Source organism: Brachycentrus maculatus, unplaced genomic scaffold (assembly GCF_059751285.1).
Source record: "Brachycentrus maculatus isolate JH-2025_06_01 unplaced genomic scaffold, ASM5975128v1 h1tg000081l, whole genome shotgun sequence".
NCBI classification, from domain to species: Eukaryota; Metazoa; Arthropoda; class Insecta; order Trichoptera; family Brachycentridae; genus Brachycentrus; species Brachycentrus maculatus.
In genome coordinates, this window is record NW_028280835.1 from 983,487 (window position 1) to 1,003,358 (window position 19,872).

Genomic DNA, 19,872 nt, shown 5'->3' on the forward strand with positions numbered 1-19,872 from the left:
GATAGACCGCTGCGGTAAGTGTTTGAGTGACACGTTCATCACGCCGTCGTCGCCCGGCGCCTTTAGTGGTTTTAGTCGTCTGATGATGCGCTTGATCTCCCCGGGGGTGGTCAGCCGACGGGACTCGATGTCTTCGTCGGTAGCTTCCGTCTCCCTGAAGAGACGGAGCGCCTCGGACACCGTGTCGTCCGTCTGCCGCTCACCGAGGCCCTGTGTCAGAATGAGACAATCGGTACTTTTTTATTGAAACCTTAAATACTATGTTTACACTCATACACACACACATACATATATGTGGTGTAAATGTGTGGTGACACGGAAGAGGGGTTGACAACAGTTGACAACTTACTGAAAAACTTTAAAAGGGAATTTCTAATAAATGTTTTTTTTTTTATTGAAAAAGAGAAATATTTGTGTTTTTATTATTTACACAAATATTTCAATTTCATACTATTTCTGTGAGCCTAAGCGGCTCATTATTAGAAATAGGTATCAAATTGCGGTAGAGTGGGATCGAACCGAGAACCTCTGACTTAAGAGTCCGTGACACTAACCTCGGGACCATAACCCGACACTTGAGTTAAATTCAATTATTGATTTTTCAAATGATAAATACAAAACTAAACATTTAATTTTTTTCATATTTAAAGTATATAACTTAGATAAACAATATTTTCATTTTCTGCTTTAAATATTTTTGAAATTATGTCCGCTTCTGTAGTGTAATAGTTGATATGTTTAGCTAGCGTGCTGGAGGTCCCGAGTTCGATTCCCATGGAGGGGTGAAAATAAATATTAATGATTTTACACTGAAATTTTATTTAATATTACCCTCGACTGGTCCCTGAAGAGCAGGAGTGATCGCCTTACCTTCATGTAAGTAACGATCGAGATACACTACGTCAATACAATGCAGTGCCCAATGCACCATTGTTAAATGAAAAATAATAAAAATGACACTGATCAATTTGTACTTACATGTAAGAAAAAATAAGAAAATATCATATTTACTTCTGGTCAGACATGAGGAAATAATTGAAATAGATATATTGAAAGGACCAGTAGATAAGAAAGAATCTGGTGGATTTTTAAAAGGAAAAACTCGTCAAAATTTTACTTTGACCTCGTACTTTTAATTTTCCACAGAGACGCGTTAAAACTTTTAATGTAATGTGAGTTTTCAAAATATTTAAATAAATTATATAAAAGCGCATCATAACATATGTAGGTAAAAACGATAAACAATGTTTTGTTCAAGGTAGGCACTGATAATCCAATTATTTAAAAATATTATTTTTTGTGAATAGCAACACATGATTTAAAATTTTGACATATTATTTTGAGGTTATATTTTGTGGTTATCTGATTCTCGAAAAGGTTTTATAATTCGTTTTTTTTGTTGATATTCGGTGTAAAATGGCCTTACAACTTGCACACCTCTCAAAAGCTGTGAGTTATCCAAAATATTTTTATTCATACGTATTTAAGAGCAATAAATAAAGCTTTCTTTAATTTCTGTTGATTAACTTGGTTAATGCCAAGTTAGGAACAGTGTTTTTGAATTAATTTATACTTGATAAATGTATTTGTTTGCAGGCTTTATTATCTCAAATGATTTCGCACTATGCGGAACCTTTAAAATGTGCAATTCACACCACTGCCGTAGTTTCCCGGGTCACTTCAGGAAAGTATCGCATTACACCAAAACGAAACAGACCCCTGACTTATGAAATGGCCAATCCTCCTCATTTTATTGCTCACAGAAAAGCGTGGAATTCATGGAACACATGTAAGTAGATTGCAATATTTTGAGTGTGTCCAAATACTTGTTCACAAAATCTGGATTATCTCCAATTACAGGAGTTATTTTCATATTATTTTTTGACATCTCATCAGATTTTGTGAACAAGTATTTGGACACACTCAAAATGTTGTAAATAAATTATCTGGTCAAATTATAAGCTTAATAATAAAAATGAAAATGGTATTTTCTGGCGTTTCTCATGTGTGTGATTATAATCCAGGATTCGGATCTCACATACTAATATAAGAGTTTCTGCTTAATAAAAAGCTTCTTTACATCTCACCAATAGATGTCTCTAGTGAAGTTCTAGTGATTCATGAACAAGGTTTCTAAATTGGTTCATATATATAGAACTTCCAAGAATTTGAGTAGTGTGGTTGTCAATAATGGGTAGAATTGGTGAATGTTACACGTGTGTAAAGTGATCACTCAAACCAGCCTATGACGGTCGTAAGCCCCGTAAATGCCCAGACTTCCATATTCTTCTTCATCTTTGATGAGATGTCAAAAAATAATAAGTAGATTGCACTGTTGATATGGAATTTCATTGTGACAGAATGCAATAGTTGTATTTGGAAGGGAAGTTGAATAAAAACACTAAGACCTTTGAAGTACATACGACCATATCATATTTTTTTTACAGATAAAACGCTTGCATTTTGACGCTTCTGTTTATGTCTTGAAATTATTAACTGAATTTCCCCAATATTCTGACTTAAAAAAAACTAAAATTGCGTGATGAATTATGACTTTATTCAACCCTTGATAACTAAACATTCGTTCATGCGACGACGCCCCTCTCCGAGAAAGTCAAGTGAACTTTCTTCCCTGCGTCCCGCATCCGCCAGGCTTTGTTTACCTTCAGGAAGGCTTGTTTACCTTCAGGAAGGCTTGTTTACCTTCAGGAAGGCTTGTTTACCTTCAGGAAGGCTTGTTCACCTTCAGGAATCAGGATTGGTGCGAATAGTTCATTGGGTGACGCGATTGCAATCACACAATAATTAGGTCGTCCGGGTGACGAAAGTTTAGTTACTACGTTACTTGTTTGTAAAGGTGTTATGTCATCCAGGTCATGATAAAAGATTTTCTTGGTGAGTCTTCAGACCCTGAAACTCATGTTATTTCTGTGACTAATATGCGCAAAATCTGTTATTTATGTCCATCAAAGGCTCGTAGGATGACAAAACATCGATGCATGAAATGAAAAAAAATGCCATTTGTGGGTCGCACAATGTTGACATATCGCTCACTCCTTTCAAGAACGTCATAAATCAAAAATCGACAATTTTCAGTTGTGCATGTTTTCGGAATGCCCAGAAAATGTACTATATCCCAGCAAAAGAGGCATATTTTTAACTTAATATTTACCCGCTACAGTGCAGAAAGTGTTGTTTTTGCATTTTGAAGAAAAGGTATTGTTTAATATTTTTTTTTTAAATACTAAATATTTTTTAAATGGAGAAAAAACTGTTGCACAGTAAAAAGTTCAATAAGTGGCTTGATATTTATTTTTAAAACATTGTATTATATTTTTAAACTTTAAAAACGTTCTCCTGAAAAATAAAGTTTTTTGATTTATGACATTCTTGAAAGGAGTGAGCGATATGTAGTAGCTGTGCGGAATAGTGAATTATTGTTGAATGTCCCTTACATTCATTCCTAATAAACCAAACTTAAGTGTCAGGTAATCAGTTCCTATTTTTAAATAATACTTTTGATAATTTTCACGTTTTTAATGGCGCAGTCCGCCTGACGAAAGTTTATTTATTATCTACAAATATAGTTTAGTTATCTAAGGTTAAAACTGCGTTATTTTTACGATACATACTTACGTTTTATCTTTTGTCCCATCTTAACACTTACGTTGATTACTTCCGCGCTAATTGATGTCTGCAGCAATTCAGTCTTTAGGTACAACATTTTGAGTGTGTCCAAATACTTGTTCACAAAATCTGGATTATCTCCAATTACAGGAGTTATTTTCATAATATTTTTGACATCTCATCAAAGATGAAGAAGAATATGGAAGTCTGGGCATTTACGGGGCTGACGACCGTCATAGGCTGGTTTAAGTGATCACTTTACACACGTGTAACATTCACCAATTCTACCCATTATTGACAACCACACTACTCAAATTCTTGGAAGTTCTGTATATATGAACCAATTTAGAAACCTTGTTCTTGAATAATATAATATAAGAGTTTCTGCTTAGTAAAAAGCTTCTTTACATCTCACCAATAGATGTCTCTAGTGAAGTTCTATTGATTCAAGAACAAGGTTTCTAAATTGGTTCATATATACAGAACTTCCAAGAATTTGAGTAGTGTGGTTGTCAATAATGGGTAGAATTGGTGAATGTTACACGTGTGTAAAGTCATCACTTAAACCAGCCTATGACGTTCGTCAGCCCCGTAAATGCCCAGACTTCCATATTCTTCTTCATCTTTTATGAGATGTCAAAAATAACAGTCTTTAGGTAATTCAGCGACAGTTAATATTTGAATCTATAAAGAAGGCATGTAGACTGGAAAACAATGTGTCTCACACAGTGGTAGGTGTTCAACAATTCAACCCTAATCCGTGCACAAATTTGGTTTTAATGTTTTATTATATTATTATTATCCGACTCCGTAGTGCACAGCACGCTTGGCTACCGTACCGGAGTTCCCGGGTTCAATTCTCAGAGGCGGTTCAAATTAATAAAAGTGATTTTTCATATTTATTCAATATTACCCTGGACTGGTTGGTACCTGAAGCGGAGGGCTGATCACCTTTCCTTCACATGTTAACCATCAAGATAACACTGCTTTTATATGATGCAGTGCCCTATGCACAGTGGTGCATAGTGCACTCAATGGGCACCCAATGGGGTGCAAATAAGGGTAGGAGGAAGAAATTATTTTTAGTTTTCTGATATAGTTGAGTATACAATATCAAAAACTTAAGACGGAAGAAATATAAACAGAGAAGATAAAAGTGAGGAATACCACCCCTATCGGGTAACCAAAAAAAGAAACAATTACCCATTAGTCACATTTATAGTATAAAATATATACTTTTTGATTATATTAATAAATGACCACTTTAAGGTAAGAATATAGCTTAACACATTATTGTCGGGCAGTTTTTTTCATCAACCTTTAAACATAAATAGTAAATCCACTCACGAGTAGGCATAGGATATGAAACTTAAAAAGTTGAAGTCATGATAAGCGGTGTTGCATAAGCCGTAGCTAGATTTCAGAGTAACTTGGACGTTAGGTAATTCAACAAAAAAAAAACAAGTTGTTGGTGAAATATGCCTTTGTTTTGAGCAGAGATTTTTTTTTTAGCAAATATGACTGGAGGTTTACGTCGGTCAGAAACAGCTGTGGAAGATATATTTATCCGAAGGTTCATGGTCGGCACGTGGCACGGCATGGTCCTGTCAGAAGTGATCATCAAGAGACAACACAACCACATCCGAGTGGCTTCTCTCATCAAGAGAGCCATCACCCCCAGCAAGATGTACTTCCTGATTGGGTACACCGAGGAGTTGCTCTCCAACTGGCTGCAGTGCCCCGTAACTCTGGAACTCCAGACCGTGGAGAATCCAAAGGACGTTGTTTTTAAGAGTATTTAATTTTTGTTTAATGTTATTGTTTTAGTTGATTTGTCTAATAAAAAATTACTAATCTAGATTTTCTATTACCTTTATTTACAACCCTGATCTGTGCACAAATTTGGTTTTAATGTTTTACTATATTGTTATTATCCACCTCCGTAGTGTAATGGTCAACACGTTCGGCTACCGTACTGGAGGTCTTGGGTTCGATTCCCAGAGGGGGGTCTAATAAATATAAGTGATTTTTTTCGCTCTAATATTTATTCAATATTACCCCGGACTGGTACCTGAAGCGGAGGGCTGATCACCTTCCCTTCGTGTGTTAACGATCAACATAACACTGCGTTTATATGATGCAGTGCCCTATGCACCATTGGGGTGCGGATAAGGGTTAGATTATTTACAACTCATTTCCTCCGTAAAAATGATGTTCTTAATCAAATGTGGCCAGTTGTGTTTGGTATAAATCACGAGTATTTGATGTTTTATTTGTAAGAGTTCATCAATTTTAATACCTTTATTTTTTTTTACTTGAGAATAAAAAAGTTGTTTCTACAAAAGATCATCAAAATACCTTGTCATGGGTTGTGAAGCTGGCCATCTCTTAAAAAGTAGATAAACCTATTCATTCAATTGAACAAATTTTTTGTTACTATTTTATATTTTCTTGCAAACTGATGCTTAAGTCTCTGAAACTATGCAATAAGCAATTATAATAAAAATGATAAAAAATACCATTTATGCCCATAAGGTAACGATCATTTCCTTTAGATAAATCTGTAAAATTGTAATTTTTGTGCATTTTCTGGAATTTTTAGATTACAATAAAAGTAGATTATCTACTTAATTAATTTAGTATGCATCCTGGTAAATTGACAGTCCACTGTATATCCAAAATGAGTAAAAACTTACAATGCAGATGTTTCTTTGTGTATGAATCTTGCGTGTAATAAGGTATAGGGGTAAAGGAGAGTAGAATAAAAGAAGTTTGTTGAATTCATCCATATTATTTTATTTTCCTTTCATATGAGAGATGTAAGTGTACATAATGGTTACAGACACATCAACACATGAGAGTGCGTAAAGTCCTTAGGAGAGAATATTGTGACAACATAAAGACACTAGTAAATGATACGCACCGGGTTTGGTGAAGAAGAATGAAGGGGGCCAACATACATGGTAGGAATCAGGAATCAGGAATCACAGACAGTTTGTGGCAACCGACGTTACGATACGTCTTCTTACACTCTACTTGGAATTACATTTGTTTAACAGAAAGCGATAATATATGTCGACGTCGGCCAGACACCCACTAAAAGTAGAATTATTTTGTACTTTGTGGTAAAGAACACCGATACATAATGCTTTAGACAAAATACGTCAAGTAAGTATTTACTTATCACTTTGAACTAAGTTTAATATGGTGTGTATTCAGGTATTCGCATGTATTGTCTTTATCACAGTGATGTAAAGCATATTCTTATCTATCTGATGCCTTTCCCCATTCGATCGGGACATTATATAATTGTGCAGTCTTTTTCTTGAGCTACCTATAAACCTCTCTGGAATTTCTTCGTGTAAATTATGTATGTATATCTCAATGTTAACAATAAAGTACTGTGACTTAAGAATAACCCTGGCGTCGCCCGATGCTATACAAATAGATTTTTCTTAATAAATATACACCTTTATAAGTTGAGTGGCCAAAACGCTTTTAATATTAATTAAATTTGAGATGTCTGGTCGACTTGAGGGAAATTATACAGTTTTATACAATGTTTTACTATTCTCGGGTTACCTAAACTGACGGGTCTCGCTAAACAAACAAATGTCATTACAAAATGATTTAAAGTATTCTAGAATTAATTAACCAAACTATAGAGAACATATTACCCTGATCAATTACCCATCTAAATCATGTACCGACCCTTTGTGCAGACATTATTTTGTAAAACGGGAACATATGCGACTTGTGCAATGATATTAAGAAATATACTATAATAATATCTAAACTATAACAGAGTCTTCACAAATTATTTACCTTCTACATTGAGATCTTTGTTTTAATGCATAAATGAAAATAACAGCACTAAAATTTGGTGCGAAAACATTGTATTTGTCGAGATAATTCCAAAGAACGAGTGCAGAAATTGCCAATAATTTGTTATTATATGTGCCTATATGTACAGTAGCGTAATATCATTTATTTGAATGCGTAACAGTCTGTTTATAAACCTATCAAAAATAGAATTTTATTCCACGCCAGTAAGTTTATTCACAGATATTTTGCTAAAGGAGGTAAATTTGTTAACCTATTCGATATTATATTCCTGATTCTTCATCATAAGTGGCATTTTGAAGGAATTCAATAAATACAATTCAACATTTTGGTCTACATTTTTTACCAAAATATACATATTACTATTAATCTTCAAAGAGTTAAATCTGTTCACGTGTCAACCGTTTGTTTTATATATCGTGTAAGGCGAAACTGGTCTTCTAAATCTATAACTTTCAATCACACTTCTCGAAATCATCTTATAATGATTACAGTGGAACAGCTACGGAGCGTGAGGGTAAGAGGAAAACACTTTGTATTACTTAAAGGCTACGAAGGTGAGATCTCGTAGAATATTGCCTAGATGACAGTAACTTTGTGTTGGAACAATAATAAGACTACTGAGCACGTAATTGTTGGAGATTGTTGATTTTCTTGTGGAAGTAACCATTACTGTATATATATATTTGTATATATAATATTATGCATCACCATTTATTTCTCTTACAATATACACATTATAAGCACATTTCCGACTTATTATACGACTAAGACCAATTAATCATTGCTAAATTTATATTCGTCGTGCAACAGGTAAATTTAATTCATATATTTCATTATAAACACACAAAATGTCTCACTCCACCAAAGTATTCTGTTTTGTACAACTTTGTATTATTCTAATCAATCTAGTCATCAAACATCTTTCACGGTATAATTGTGCAGGAGACTTTAAGAATATAACTCATCTCAGGCAGGTGATATATCCGAAACAATTTAACAAATTCGTTAAATTACTATAGTTTAAATCTTCAAATTTAATGTATCACATTTTTTTTCAATCGTTCGGATCACATTTATATTGCGTTTAAAATAATTGTCGCGGGTTTATCGCAATTTGAGGTTATTACCTAAGTATCTCGTGCAAGAACCATTGAATTTTACAACACACTAATTATTAGTTAAAAACCTAATTTTGCACATCGCTCTAATATCTAGTTATTTGCGATCATGGAACATTTGGCTATTATCCTACTGCTCATCACTTTCTTACACTTACCCACTTATTGTACTTTAACAATGTGTTCGATGCAAGAGGAGGTCAGGTCAAATGTTTTATGATCTTACAGTAATAATTAAAAAAGTGATTATTTACAATTGATGGTAAATTTGTCTTTTGGACTAAATCACCCCGGAGACGGATCAATAAAATTGTAAATTTTTACATCACCGATGCTCATTGATGCGATGACTTGATCGTTTACAGAGGCAGAAAGAAAGTTTACTTTTATTTACTTATAGTATCAACAAGATAATATCACATTAATGCCGATACAATTAAAAAATATATGCAACAAAATAAACACGAAAGGACGTGAATCCGCCCTAGTCAAGCTAGTGTTAAAGTCAATTATTATAATTACAAGTCAAAACATAATTTGAATATACTGAATTTATTTACTGTGAAAATATTTCGCCTTGCGAGGCATTGTCATTCTTTGTCATACGTAAGAAAATATTCTTTAAATTAAATTTTAGGCAGCATGGAAGTTTTCCTCGTTGAAACGATTGCCATTTGTAACATCTCCTTGATGGTGATATAAACATTGAAAAATTTCTTGACCGTCTTCGGGGCACTTTACACAATACTGACATTGATCTTTAACTTGCAAAATCACAAAGATTTTGTAAAAATTTTGGACAGTGTTTTCAAACTAGAAAGCCGATAACCTTGCAATTACAAATTGATATGCACATAAAGTGAAAAACATTTACGGAATAGACAAACAATATCTTTCCAACAACAAGCTCTTAATAAAAGTTTACTAAATATCACATTTTAATAATTCTTCCCGATCATTTCAATAATGATTCCCTTAATAATAGTCAAGTCATTGTAATAATACGATATAATATTTAGGTACATACATAGTGATATTTAGTTAACTTTTATTGTGTTAAGAGTGCTAAAGTTTTCCATATATAACCAAACAGTCCGTATTATTAAATTGACTACACAATTTTGTAGCAAGGATACTCGAGACTACCTAAAACACTTTCAATAATTGAAAACACTTAGCAATTTACAATATTTATTGTAATTTATCACACATTAGAAAGCCCATTATGCTAAATTTCAATTTTACGCTAATTATTCAAGTCATCGGTTACAGAGAAATTTTATTGCCAATATTTTGAGTAGGTCCAAATCTTTGTAAGAACACAAATACCCCGAGAGGGCTTGTTATCGAGATATTATAGATACGTCAACAGACGGCACTTTAAACGCACAAATGAACGTAAAAGATATATAAAAATTTGAGTTGAGTTTGAGTAATACTTCAATCAAAGTATTACTCAAACCAGGTGACGACAGGTTGTAAGTCCTGCTATTGCCCAGACTTCCATATTGTCGGCTTACTCTATAAAATGCTTTACTGTAACTCCATCTAGGAGTACTAGACAGGAGAGAGTAAAAACATTGTAATAAAACCATCCAGTATATTTTATATAGTATTCCATAAGTATGTATAGGAATAAAATATATTTTGAGAACTGAAAAATTTCGTTAATATTTTTACTATCTCCTATACAGTGAAAATCCAATATGTATTTTACAGATTACCCCGACAATATTCCTTTCTCAAAAAACTTCTTTGTCTATGTTGAGATATCTTTAATATCATAATAACATATTAAGGAAAAGCTAAAAAGCAAATACAAAGAAACACACCCTATTTTGTAAAATACTAAATAAAATTGTACGCCTCTAAAAATGTATTTCTTAGTAGCCAATAGTCAAAAGACATATTGGTAAGTTTAAAAAAATGATTGCTTTTGAAAGAAAAACATTTGTCAGTATTAGAAGGTGGCGTGATAAAATGAAATGGAATGGGAAATTAGAAATTAGCCATAATTTAGAGATATGATCTTTGCAAATGTACATAGTATTTTATCATACATCACAGTGACATACATATTACTCTCTTACAATTACAAAAATATCAGTAATTTGTTTATATATTTCGTAGAATCTATTTCAACACAACTTAATCCGTTACAGCTTAAAGTCGCTACGATTCTTCCATAAATTTAATAAAAGATGGGTCTGTATTTACACAAAACTTATTGTAACGTGTGATCAAATTTATTACGATTAATGATTCACGGTAAAAAATATAAGTTAAATATGATTTTACTAAATTAATCGATTAAAAAATATAACTTATACTCTACACAAGTGATAAAAATTTGATAATTACATTGCAATAATAAATTTGTTAATACATATTAGCATTTTTCACGTATAAATCATAATCAAATTTTCACTAAAAACTACATTAAACAGATCAAAATTGTAAAAAATAATATTTTAAAAATGTATTTCAATTTCTTATCACTTTTACATTCACAACGGCATAAGCTCGAAAAAAATTCTAAGAGGAGATTATTTTATTTAGCCTCTATTACACAGTGTTACCAAATAAATCAATTATAAATAATACAAGAGAAAACATTACAATGATGCCAATTCAGAGACCTAATTTATACAGAAAAATATAATACATATTTTATAAGATAGATATTGCAACAGAACTTGCAGAATGACCGACCCGAAATACAATAATTCCACTATTGGGATTTACTAAGCAAACAGATTATTGCACAATAACAAAACAATTTATTTCAATACATAGTAATACAAAAATAATAGGCTAAATAATTATTATCAAATCATAATACGTACTATAGAATTGAATTATTTGATTTAAAATATAATGTATAATGAATGATAAATAAAATATATAAATTTACGATTTTGACATAATTCCCGATGGATAAAATGTCACAATTTAATAAAATTACCTATTGCCAAATCCTTAATAAAATATAATAGAAGTGTTGATAAACTCTAGGGGAGAGAAATCTTTACCCGCTTTAAGTATAGAAATGAATATTTTATCTAAAAGTCTCTTTACTAAACGAATGAAACATTTGGCACCAGTTTGTATTTTAAGAGTACTAAAGAACACAGAAGACAATATGATTGTTAAGCTTTTTATTTATATATGAGAAGTCCCCTTTAAAAGCGCAAGACGTGTATTGAAAAATTCCATTATTTCGCTGGTCAAATGCCAAAGGGCTAAAATGCAAAAAAAAAAAACTTTATTCCAAAAATGTCAACATTTTCATATTCGAAAGACACCCATGATCCATTATTGAAAATGTTGACAATTTAGATACAATTTTTGGAATAAAGAGTTAAATTTTTTTGCATTTAACCAGCGATATAGATATGTATTTGATTATCATTTAAATGCCTTGGCTCGCATACCGAAACTGACATATGCAGTGTTCAAAGAGCCTGCTAAAAGAGATAAAATCCTGATCAGTATCATAAACTCATTTATTTAAAATCATGGTCTTGTGCGCTCAAAAATTTTAACTGAACATATCATTTCAAGATTTCTATTTATAATTTATGCCAGCACCTGCGCAATATTTCATGAATTGTCTCTGGTGTATTCGGTTTACCTACATTATGACTGTGAAACATGGCACAGTATGGGAAGTTTAGGCGTGCGGTGATTTGATTTTGTGAGGAATGTGGAAATAAGGCCTAGGACGCGGCAACCCATGGTCACAACTGTCACCAAGGCGATTTAGTTAGCCAACCCATGGAGTCTCAATCGTGCCTGCCTCTAATAATAATAATAAAAGAATATCGCAAATCAAATTTCATTAACAATTAAAAGCCTATTAATTTTCTTTTTGATCTATCAGTTATTGATATTTACAGTATGAAGGAGTTTGGAAATGAAAATGATGAGTTTTTAATTAATGAAATTTTACATTACTGAAATTTGATTTAAAATAATCTGATTATTTTTATTTTATGGATCTAATTCTTGAATACATTATTTGCAAGGATTTTTTTTTGGTAAAATAAATACACATGAAAATATTACATTGCGATATCTGAATGAAATGAAAGTAACTTATTTGTGATACTAAACTCTCTAACTAACACGCTTGTAAAAGGAACTTCTTATAAATGTACTCTAAACCTTGCGTCAAAATAATTGTACGTGGAAGTGAATGATGGAAATTATTATTTGAAAAAAAAAAAACCACAAACTTGTAGTAAATATTTTAGATCAACCTCACTCTTAAAAGTATTGAACAATGTCGAATAATAACCTACGGAGATGCATACAACACATGAAACTATTATTGTTACCGTAATTAAGTTTTTAATATATATCGATGATTTTATTCTCTGCTAAAATAACATGTACATCTTTTTAAAGTTACATTTGTTTTTATTATTAAAAATACTTGGATTTGGTTACTTGTGTCACAAAATATTGGTGGTAAATATATTTTGGCCGGATATAAATGACTATAATTATGATTCAGAGTGCCGCTCGTTCCGAGTAAATATCACATCTAAGTTAAACGACAACAGCCAACGCTCCCACCACATATCCACAATTGTACAGCAAATCAGGATTTATAACGTTCGTCGCTGCCGCGACAGCGCTCTTCCTTATCTACAAACTAAGAACACCTAAATTAGTGAGAGGTGAATTTATGCTACAGTGCGTTTAATACTGACGCATGAAAAATCAATACCTCTTATGATGTTAGCTTACCGGACATAAACGTACCAATGGGGGATTTTTACTATCATTATCGATCGAGCAAACATTTTACAATGGAGTAGCAAATTAATAACATTCTATCCATTTTTAATTAATGTTTTACTTAGTAAATACCACTATTTCTTAAAATGTACTGTGACACGTGTTTCGATGCATTCCGCATCATTTTCAAACAGCGGAATGCATCGAAACACGTGTCACAGTAGATTTTAAGAAATAGTGGAATTTACTTAATAAAACATTAATTACAAATGGATAGATTCTACCACAAAGTGACTGCCGAATCAATTGATGAAATTAATAAGATTCTCTTTATCATTCATTGTTCACTTTGTGTAATACCACTTCAAAGTGGTATTACACAAAGTGAACGATGAATGATAAGGAGAGTGTTATATTACCATACCGTAAAGTTACCTTACCATAAAGTTAACAATGCTTTTAACATACAATATATAAAAACATTAATCTCCATTTGTCGTATTTTGCAATACAATATGGGGTCAAAGGTCAATTTCATATATATAAGGACGGCTCAGATCTCACTTTACTATTGAAAAAAAAACAAACATACATTGATAATTTTTTTGTTCATAAAATTTTACGAAAATAAATTGCATGAAATTTCTTTCACAAAACAGAATACTAAATTTGAAAACATTGAGAGTCCGAGAACCATCCATCCTCATGTATTGAAGTAAAAAATAAACATTACAGTATCAAAGTGGCTTTTTTATTCATGGATGGTCTCATATTTTAAGTAGTTTTACATTATTGTTTATTTTATCTGCCTCCGTAGTGTAATGGTCAGCACGCTCAGCTACCGTATTGGAGGTTCCCGGTTCGATTCCCAAGGGGGGGGGGTGGTTAAATAAATATATGTGATTTTTTCACTATAATATTTATTCAATATTACCCTGGACTGGTACCTGAAGCAGGGAGCTGATCACCTTTCCTTTATGTGTTAACAATCAAGATAACACTGCATTTATATGATGCGGTACCCTATGCACCATCAGGTGCGGAAAAGGTTTTGAAGAAGTTGATGTTATTTTATATATTTGTAATGAAGTATGAAACCAATTTTTTTTACTTATTTATTTCTAGCTTTGAAAAATAAGAGTCAGTTTTATTACCTTCTTCAAACCCTCATTTGCTCCCAATAGTGCATAGGGCACTGCATCGTATTGACGCAGTGTTATTCTGATCATAAATTTCATTAAGGCAAGGTGATCAGTACTACGCTACTTGTGCAAGTAAAGGGTGATATTTAATAAATATGAGAGAAAAATCACTTATATATTCATTAAGACCCCCGGGAATTGAATACAAGTCCTTATATGTACATGGCAGCCAAACACGCTTACCACTGCACTATGGAAGCGGACATCAGAGGCTTTTTACGGAGATATTTTTTCAACTCTCTCTAATAAGACATTCTTAAAATAATTTGTAAGTTAAATGAGGTAAGGGAAAAATTTGTTTCCCTGTGAAAAGAAATTAATACAAAAAAATGTAAACATCAAAGTACGTAAAATTTTATTTGATGACAGATTCCCCCACCGGTCAGTTCATTGCATGCGTACAATGAAATAAACATACTAATTAAAATTGCAAAACTTGGAGAGAAACTAAAAAAAGTCTGTTTTTAAATGATGCATGAGGAATAAATTGATTAAAATAATTACAATATTAATATAACAAGAAATAAACAATCGTTCATTAAACAATGAATTGATAAATATCGATCCACTTTTCAAATTATTAGTAGTGATTATTACCAAATTAAGTAGTCAAAGTCAACGTTAATAATAACTCTCCGTGTACATATAACTTTAAAAAATAAGATGCGATTATAATATTTCATAAATTAGTAAGACATGACTCCCATATGAATAAAAAAAAAAAAGTCGAATGGATGAAACAAACGTATGAGAGGTGAATAAATCGCCTATTCTAAAAATCTTACACGTTAAAATAAACTACGATGCGATTAAGTCTAGTGAAAAAGTAATGATTCATAGAGATTTGCATGCACAAATCAACATTTGCACGCAAAGTTAAGAAAAGGGATAATGACGCTTTGCCTTTTCGTTCGCCGAAAGAACGGGACGATGGTTTTGACTTTTTTCTTTAAAAATGAATCATCGTATCGAGTAAAAAAATTGTTTCTACATAAAAAAAGACAAAACGTAAAGAGAACACAAATACCACAATCACAGTATTCCGCACGGCACGGAATTCGGGGACAGAGAAACCGAGAATGCGCGCACCGCTGTCAAGCTTATCATTTAATATAACTATAATAATCCTTATCAAATTCATTTCAATACCGACTATATTACTATGTTTATTTATAAAAAAATATGCTACATCTGAGGTGGCATTTACAAATATTACTCAAGAACCTCCGGAATACTTATAGTACATAAACAGTTTTATCCATCTGCAATTTAAAATCATTCTAGCAACTGATAAAATCTACCGACTTTTTAACACTAATTGATTTAAAACACATATTTAAAATCTCCAATTTAAAATACAGTCAAACTTCCATATAACATAGTGGATAGAATATTCACGATACAGAATAAACATATAATTTTATTGTGAAATTGAATTACATATTAAAACATAAGGAAACTTTTGTTGCAGCAGTGTACACATTAGTATTTTATGGATTTTTTTAGGAGTTATCTGGGCACTGACAGTCAAAAATTTGAAAATTTCATCATTAATATATGGCTGATTTTTGGAAAAAAATTGTTATTTAAGTAACGCTGTCAAATTGCACACAATTATTTATATTCCACACCTTTTAAGAATTCTTAATCAGTATTAGGGTGTTTGTGCAATACACAGAATTTTACCGTCCGGCACTTCAGTTAGCGTTTTAAAACTATGGTTGGCTTGGATTGGCTTGTGCTTTTGTCCATTTTTCGGATCGGTGCTCTTGATCGGTGCGTGAACACGTTGCGTGTAAATTCGATCACGCTAAACTGTCAGTGCACTTGCGACTTTAGGGGAAATGGATGTCGGTGTTCATTATGAAATTAGCACGGTAAATGTCCGCTATATGGAAGTTGAACTATATAAAACACTAAACTAAATAAAGCTAGGTGTACACTTGAAGTTCCAATCAGAAATAAACATGTTTATGTACAAAATACGAGGATCAGCGATATGAAACAATCATCATCCGTATTACATTCACAAACTTAAATACAGACGGGAAGGAGTGAGGTATAAGGCAATAGAACATAGTAATACAATAGTAATATACATAGTAAAATACAAAACATATATATACAAATCATACGATGTATACGTTAAAAATTCCTATTAAATGCGGAGTCAAACACATTTCAAAATACAAGATATATTCAAAAATGTATATCAAACGTTGATTTTATATGGGATGCGTCGCGGTTACTTGGTCCTCTTCCTAGCGCGGGGTACAGGGGAGGTGTGGGAGGGGGGGGCGTGCTACCGGCGGGAGATGAGCCCGTTGGAGGGTGGACTGCCTGGAGCCATCTCCAGCTCCACCAGCAGCGGGAAGTGATCTGCAAGCAAAGGCAAATGGCATCTTAGACTTAATATCAATGCTTACTATTACAGCAGGACCTCTAATATCCCAACGCCATAAATTTACCCACTGTTTGGACTACTGGAGATTTTGGATTACAGTACAGAGAATCTGTTGGGTATTTTTATCACATAAAACAAATATGTATTGTGAAATTTTTAAGGTATTTATCAACTTTTTTAAGGAAATCAAATATTTTAGTTATTCGAGATTTCTTTAAAAACAAATAAAAAAGCTTTATCATGTATTCGGCTGTCCAAATTTAAAACACAGTAAGGGACATTTTTTGTAGTAGGTTTTTTTTGCATTTATGGACTAAGTACTCTACTTAGTCCAAAAATGCAAAAAAAACCTACTACAAAAAAAATGTCCCTTACTGTGTTTTAAATTTGGACAGCCGTATTCTATGTAAAAGCATCTTCTCTGGCACAGGAATATTCACTTAGTGAGCTCATTCTAGGCATGTATTAAAGGCAGACACTACGCTTCAATAGGGAATAGCAACTGCTTCAGCTTGAAACATTTCTTCACTATCGCTATCACAGTCACATAAAAACATTGTCTCCCATCATCTAAAAATTGGACATTTGATGTACACTCTATTCACAGATATTTTAGCTCAATTTTTTTATTTATTATTTAAACTTTAATTGATTTCATTATTAAAAAAAAAATATAGAGGTAAAATAACTGTGAACAGAGTGTATATCATTTTAAGCAGCTTGAGGATTCTTAAGGCCCACCAGAGAGGTCACATGTCTCTTCACGCCCGATTTTTTTAAAGAATGTATATTGGATATTTTTTTGTTTTTTAGAATACATGTATGGAAAAATATTTTTATCATTTTTTTAAACTCCTAACTTTTGTATTATACAACTCTTTTCCTTTCAAAGCTTTATTATTATTTTAAAGAAAAACTCATTTTTTCAATGCAAAAACGCATTAATTGCGTAAAATGCTTACGAATGCTGTGCCTTAAGGATGACGTAAGTACTGACTAGTCATCAAATGGTTGTATTCTCATACAGTCCACTAAGAAAGTTAGCTGTGGCAATATCTACGGCGTTCTAACATCTGCATTCATCAGATAGAATTTTTGAGGGATTTGATTTGGTGACATCGGTGTAATTACCTGAGGGAATGTGCGGATGCGGACAGCCTACTATCTTGTGTTCTCGGAACCAGTCGGCGGACAGGGGGCCCAGGAGGCCCAGGGGAGTCATGCTTTGCTTAGAGTAGAAGATGTAGTCTATTATACCCTTAAAGTCAAACCTGAAACACAATACAACAGTCAAACACACTTCAGTAGCATATTACAATGTCTGTCAATAGGGATTTAGAGATATCTTTGCCAGTGAATTTTACTGTGTGATTCGAGATCCATTATGTAAGAAAAATCACAACTGCCATCACAATTGACGAATATGAAAATCAACAAGTCACTGAGGAATATTGGATTTATTCTATATATTAAAAGTATTGTTAACTTTGTGGTATGGTAATATAACACTCTCCTTATAATAATAAGGTATACACATTCTATTTGCTAATAAAAACTAACTAAACATCGTACCGCTTATCCGCAGGGGTAGGCAGAGGGAATAGAACGCCATACTAATCTGTCTTTGCAAAGAATTTTCATATCTCCCACATTCATGCATCTCCGTGTAATCGGTGTAAGGCATGATGAGCAAAGTCCTATACTGACGTGTAATTGGTGTAAGGCATGATGAGCAAAGTCCTATACTGACGTGTAATTGGTGTAAGGCATGATGAGCAAAGTCCTATACTGACGTGTAATTGGTGTAAGGCATGATGAGCAAAGTCCTATACTGACGTGTAATTGGTGTAAGGCATGATGAGCAAAGTCCTATACTGACGTGTAATTGGTGTAAGGCATGATGTCTTCACTGTAGGCGGAGGCCAGCTTGAAGGGGTGGGTGAACTCGTTGGGGCGCTCCGTGCCGGAGATGCGCTGCAGGCTGCTGGCGTACCCCAGCTCCTTGAAGTCGCGGTGGTCCGAGGGAACCCTGCCCGAGGACAGGAATTCTATCACACCTGAAATGAGAAAAGTATTATGAGTCGGCGATTCTTTATCTAGGCAAAAACATCAACACCAGAAAGGTAACTTATAATATCACATTTTAAACCTTTGGAATTTCTCATGTTAACATATCGCTCACTCCTTTCAAGAACGTCATAAATCAAAAAACTTGATTTTTTAGGGGAACATTTTTAAAGTTTAAACATATAATGCAATGTATTAAAAATAAATATCAAGCCACTTATTAAACTTTTTACATACTGTGCAACAGATCTTTTGAGGTAAAACATGAAGGTTTTTTCTACATTTGAAAATCATTTATTACAATTCAAAAAATCATTAAACACTACCTTTTCTTCAAAATGCAAAAACAACACTTTCTGCCCTGTAGCGGGTAAATATTGAGTTAAAAATATGCCGCTTTTGCTGGGATATAGTACATTTTCTGGGCATTCCGAAAACATGCACAACTGAACATTGACGATTTTTGATTTATGATATTCTTGAAAGGAGTGAGCGATATCAGACGGGTATTTTTTACGCCTGCGAACCGCTGGTGACGGGATTTGATAATTCAGTACATATAGTGAAGACCCTAACAAGAGATGGGTGTAAAATATTCATTTTAAAACATTCGATAATTACTTCTTTTCTGCCTTTGAAATGAGGCTGGCGCAGAAGTAATAAAACCCTTCCTATCCTTAAGCGTCAATCGATCGAACGGATAGGAAAACCGTTCCCGTCCAAAGTGTGTTAACCCCAATCATCACGTTTCAAATTAGTTGTGACATTTAGATGGTAAATTATCTGTTCCAAGGATTGGAGAAGGTAACGCATTTGATATAATATATAATTAGTTTAAAACAAAGACTTTTCATAAACTGTA

General features: G+C 32.9%; 2 protein-coding genes across 3 annotated transcripts in view; one reads left to right on the forward strand and one right to left on the reverse strand.

Moving 5' to 3' along the window:
* The first annotated feature begins 1,311 nt into the window (after positions 1 to 1,311).
* Positions 1,312 to 6,411, forward strand: mRpS24 (mitochondrial ribosomal protein S24). Its single transcript, XM_088257456.1, has 3 exons — positions 1,312 to 1,449; positions 1,597 to 1,789; positions 5,140 to 6,411. The coding sequence occupies exons 1-3, from the start codon at positions 1,417 to 1,419 to the stop codon at positions 5,427 to 5,429; spliced, it is 516 nt and encodes a 171-aa protein (XP_088113582.1). The 5' UTR covers positions 1,312 to 1,416; the 3' UTR covers positions 5,430 to 6,411.
* An 8,027-nt stretch (positions 6,412 to 14,438) lies between these two features.
* Positions 14,439 to 19,872, reverse strand: part of twin (CCR4-NOT transcription complex subunit 6-like twin) — a 336,377-nt gene continuing 330,943 nt past the window's right edge. For both annotated transcript variants that reach the window (XM_088257455.1, XM_088257454.1), the window contains exons 9-11: positions 18,823 to 19,000; positions 18,075 to 18,214; positions 14,439 to 16,918 (exon numbers count right to left, since the gene is read on the reverse strand). In XM_088257455.1, the coding sequence (XP_088113581.1) occupies positions 16,842 to 16,918; positions 18,075 to 18,214; positions 18,823 to 19,000 (395 nt within the window). In that variant the 3' untranslated portion in view covers positions 14,439 to 16,841. The remainder of the gene's footprint in view (positions 16,919 to 18,074; positions 18,215 to 18,822; positions 19,001 to 19,872) is intronic.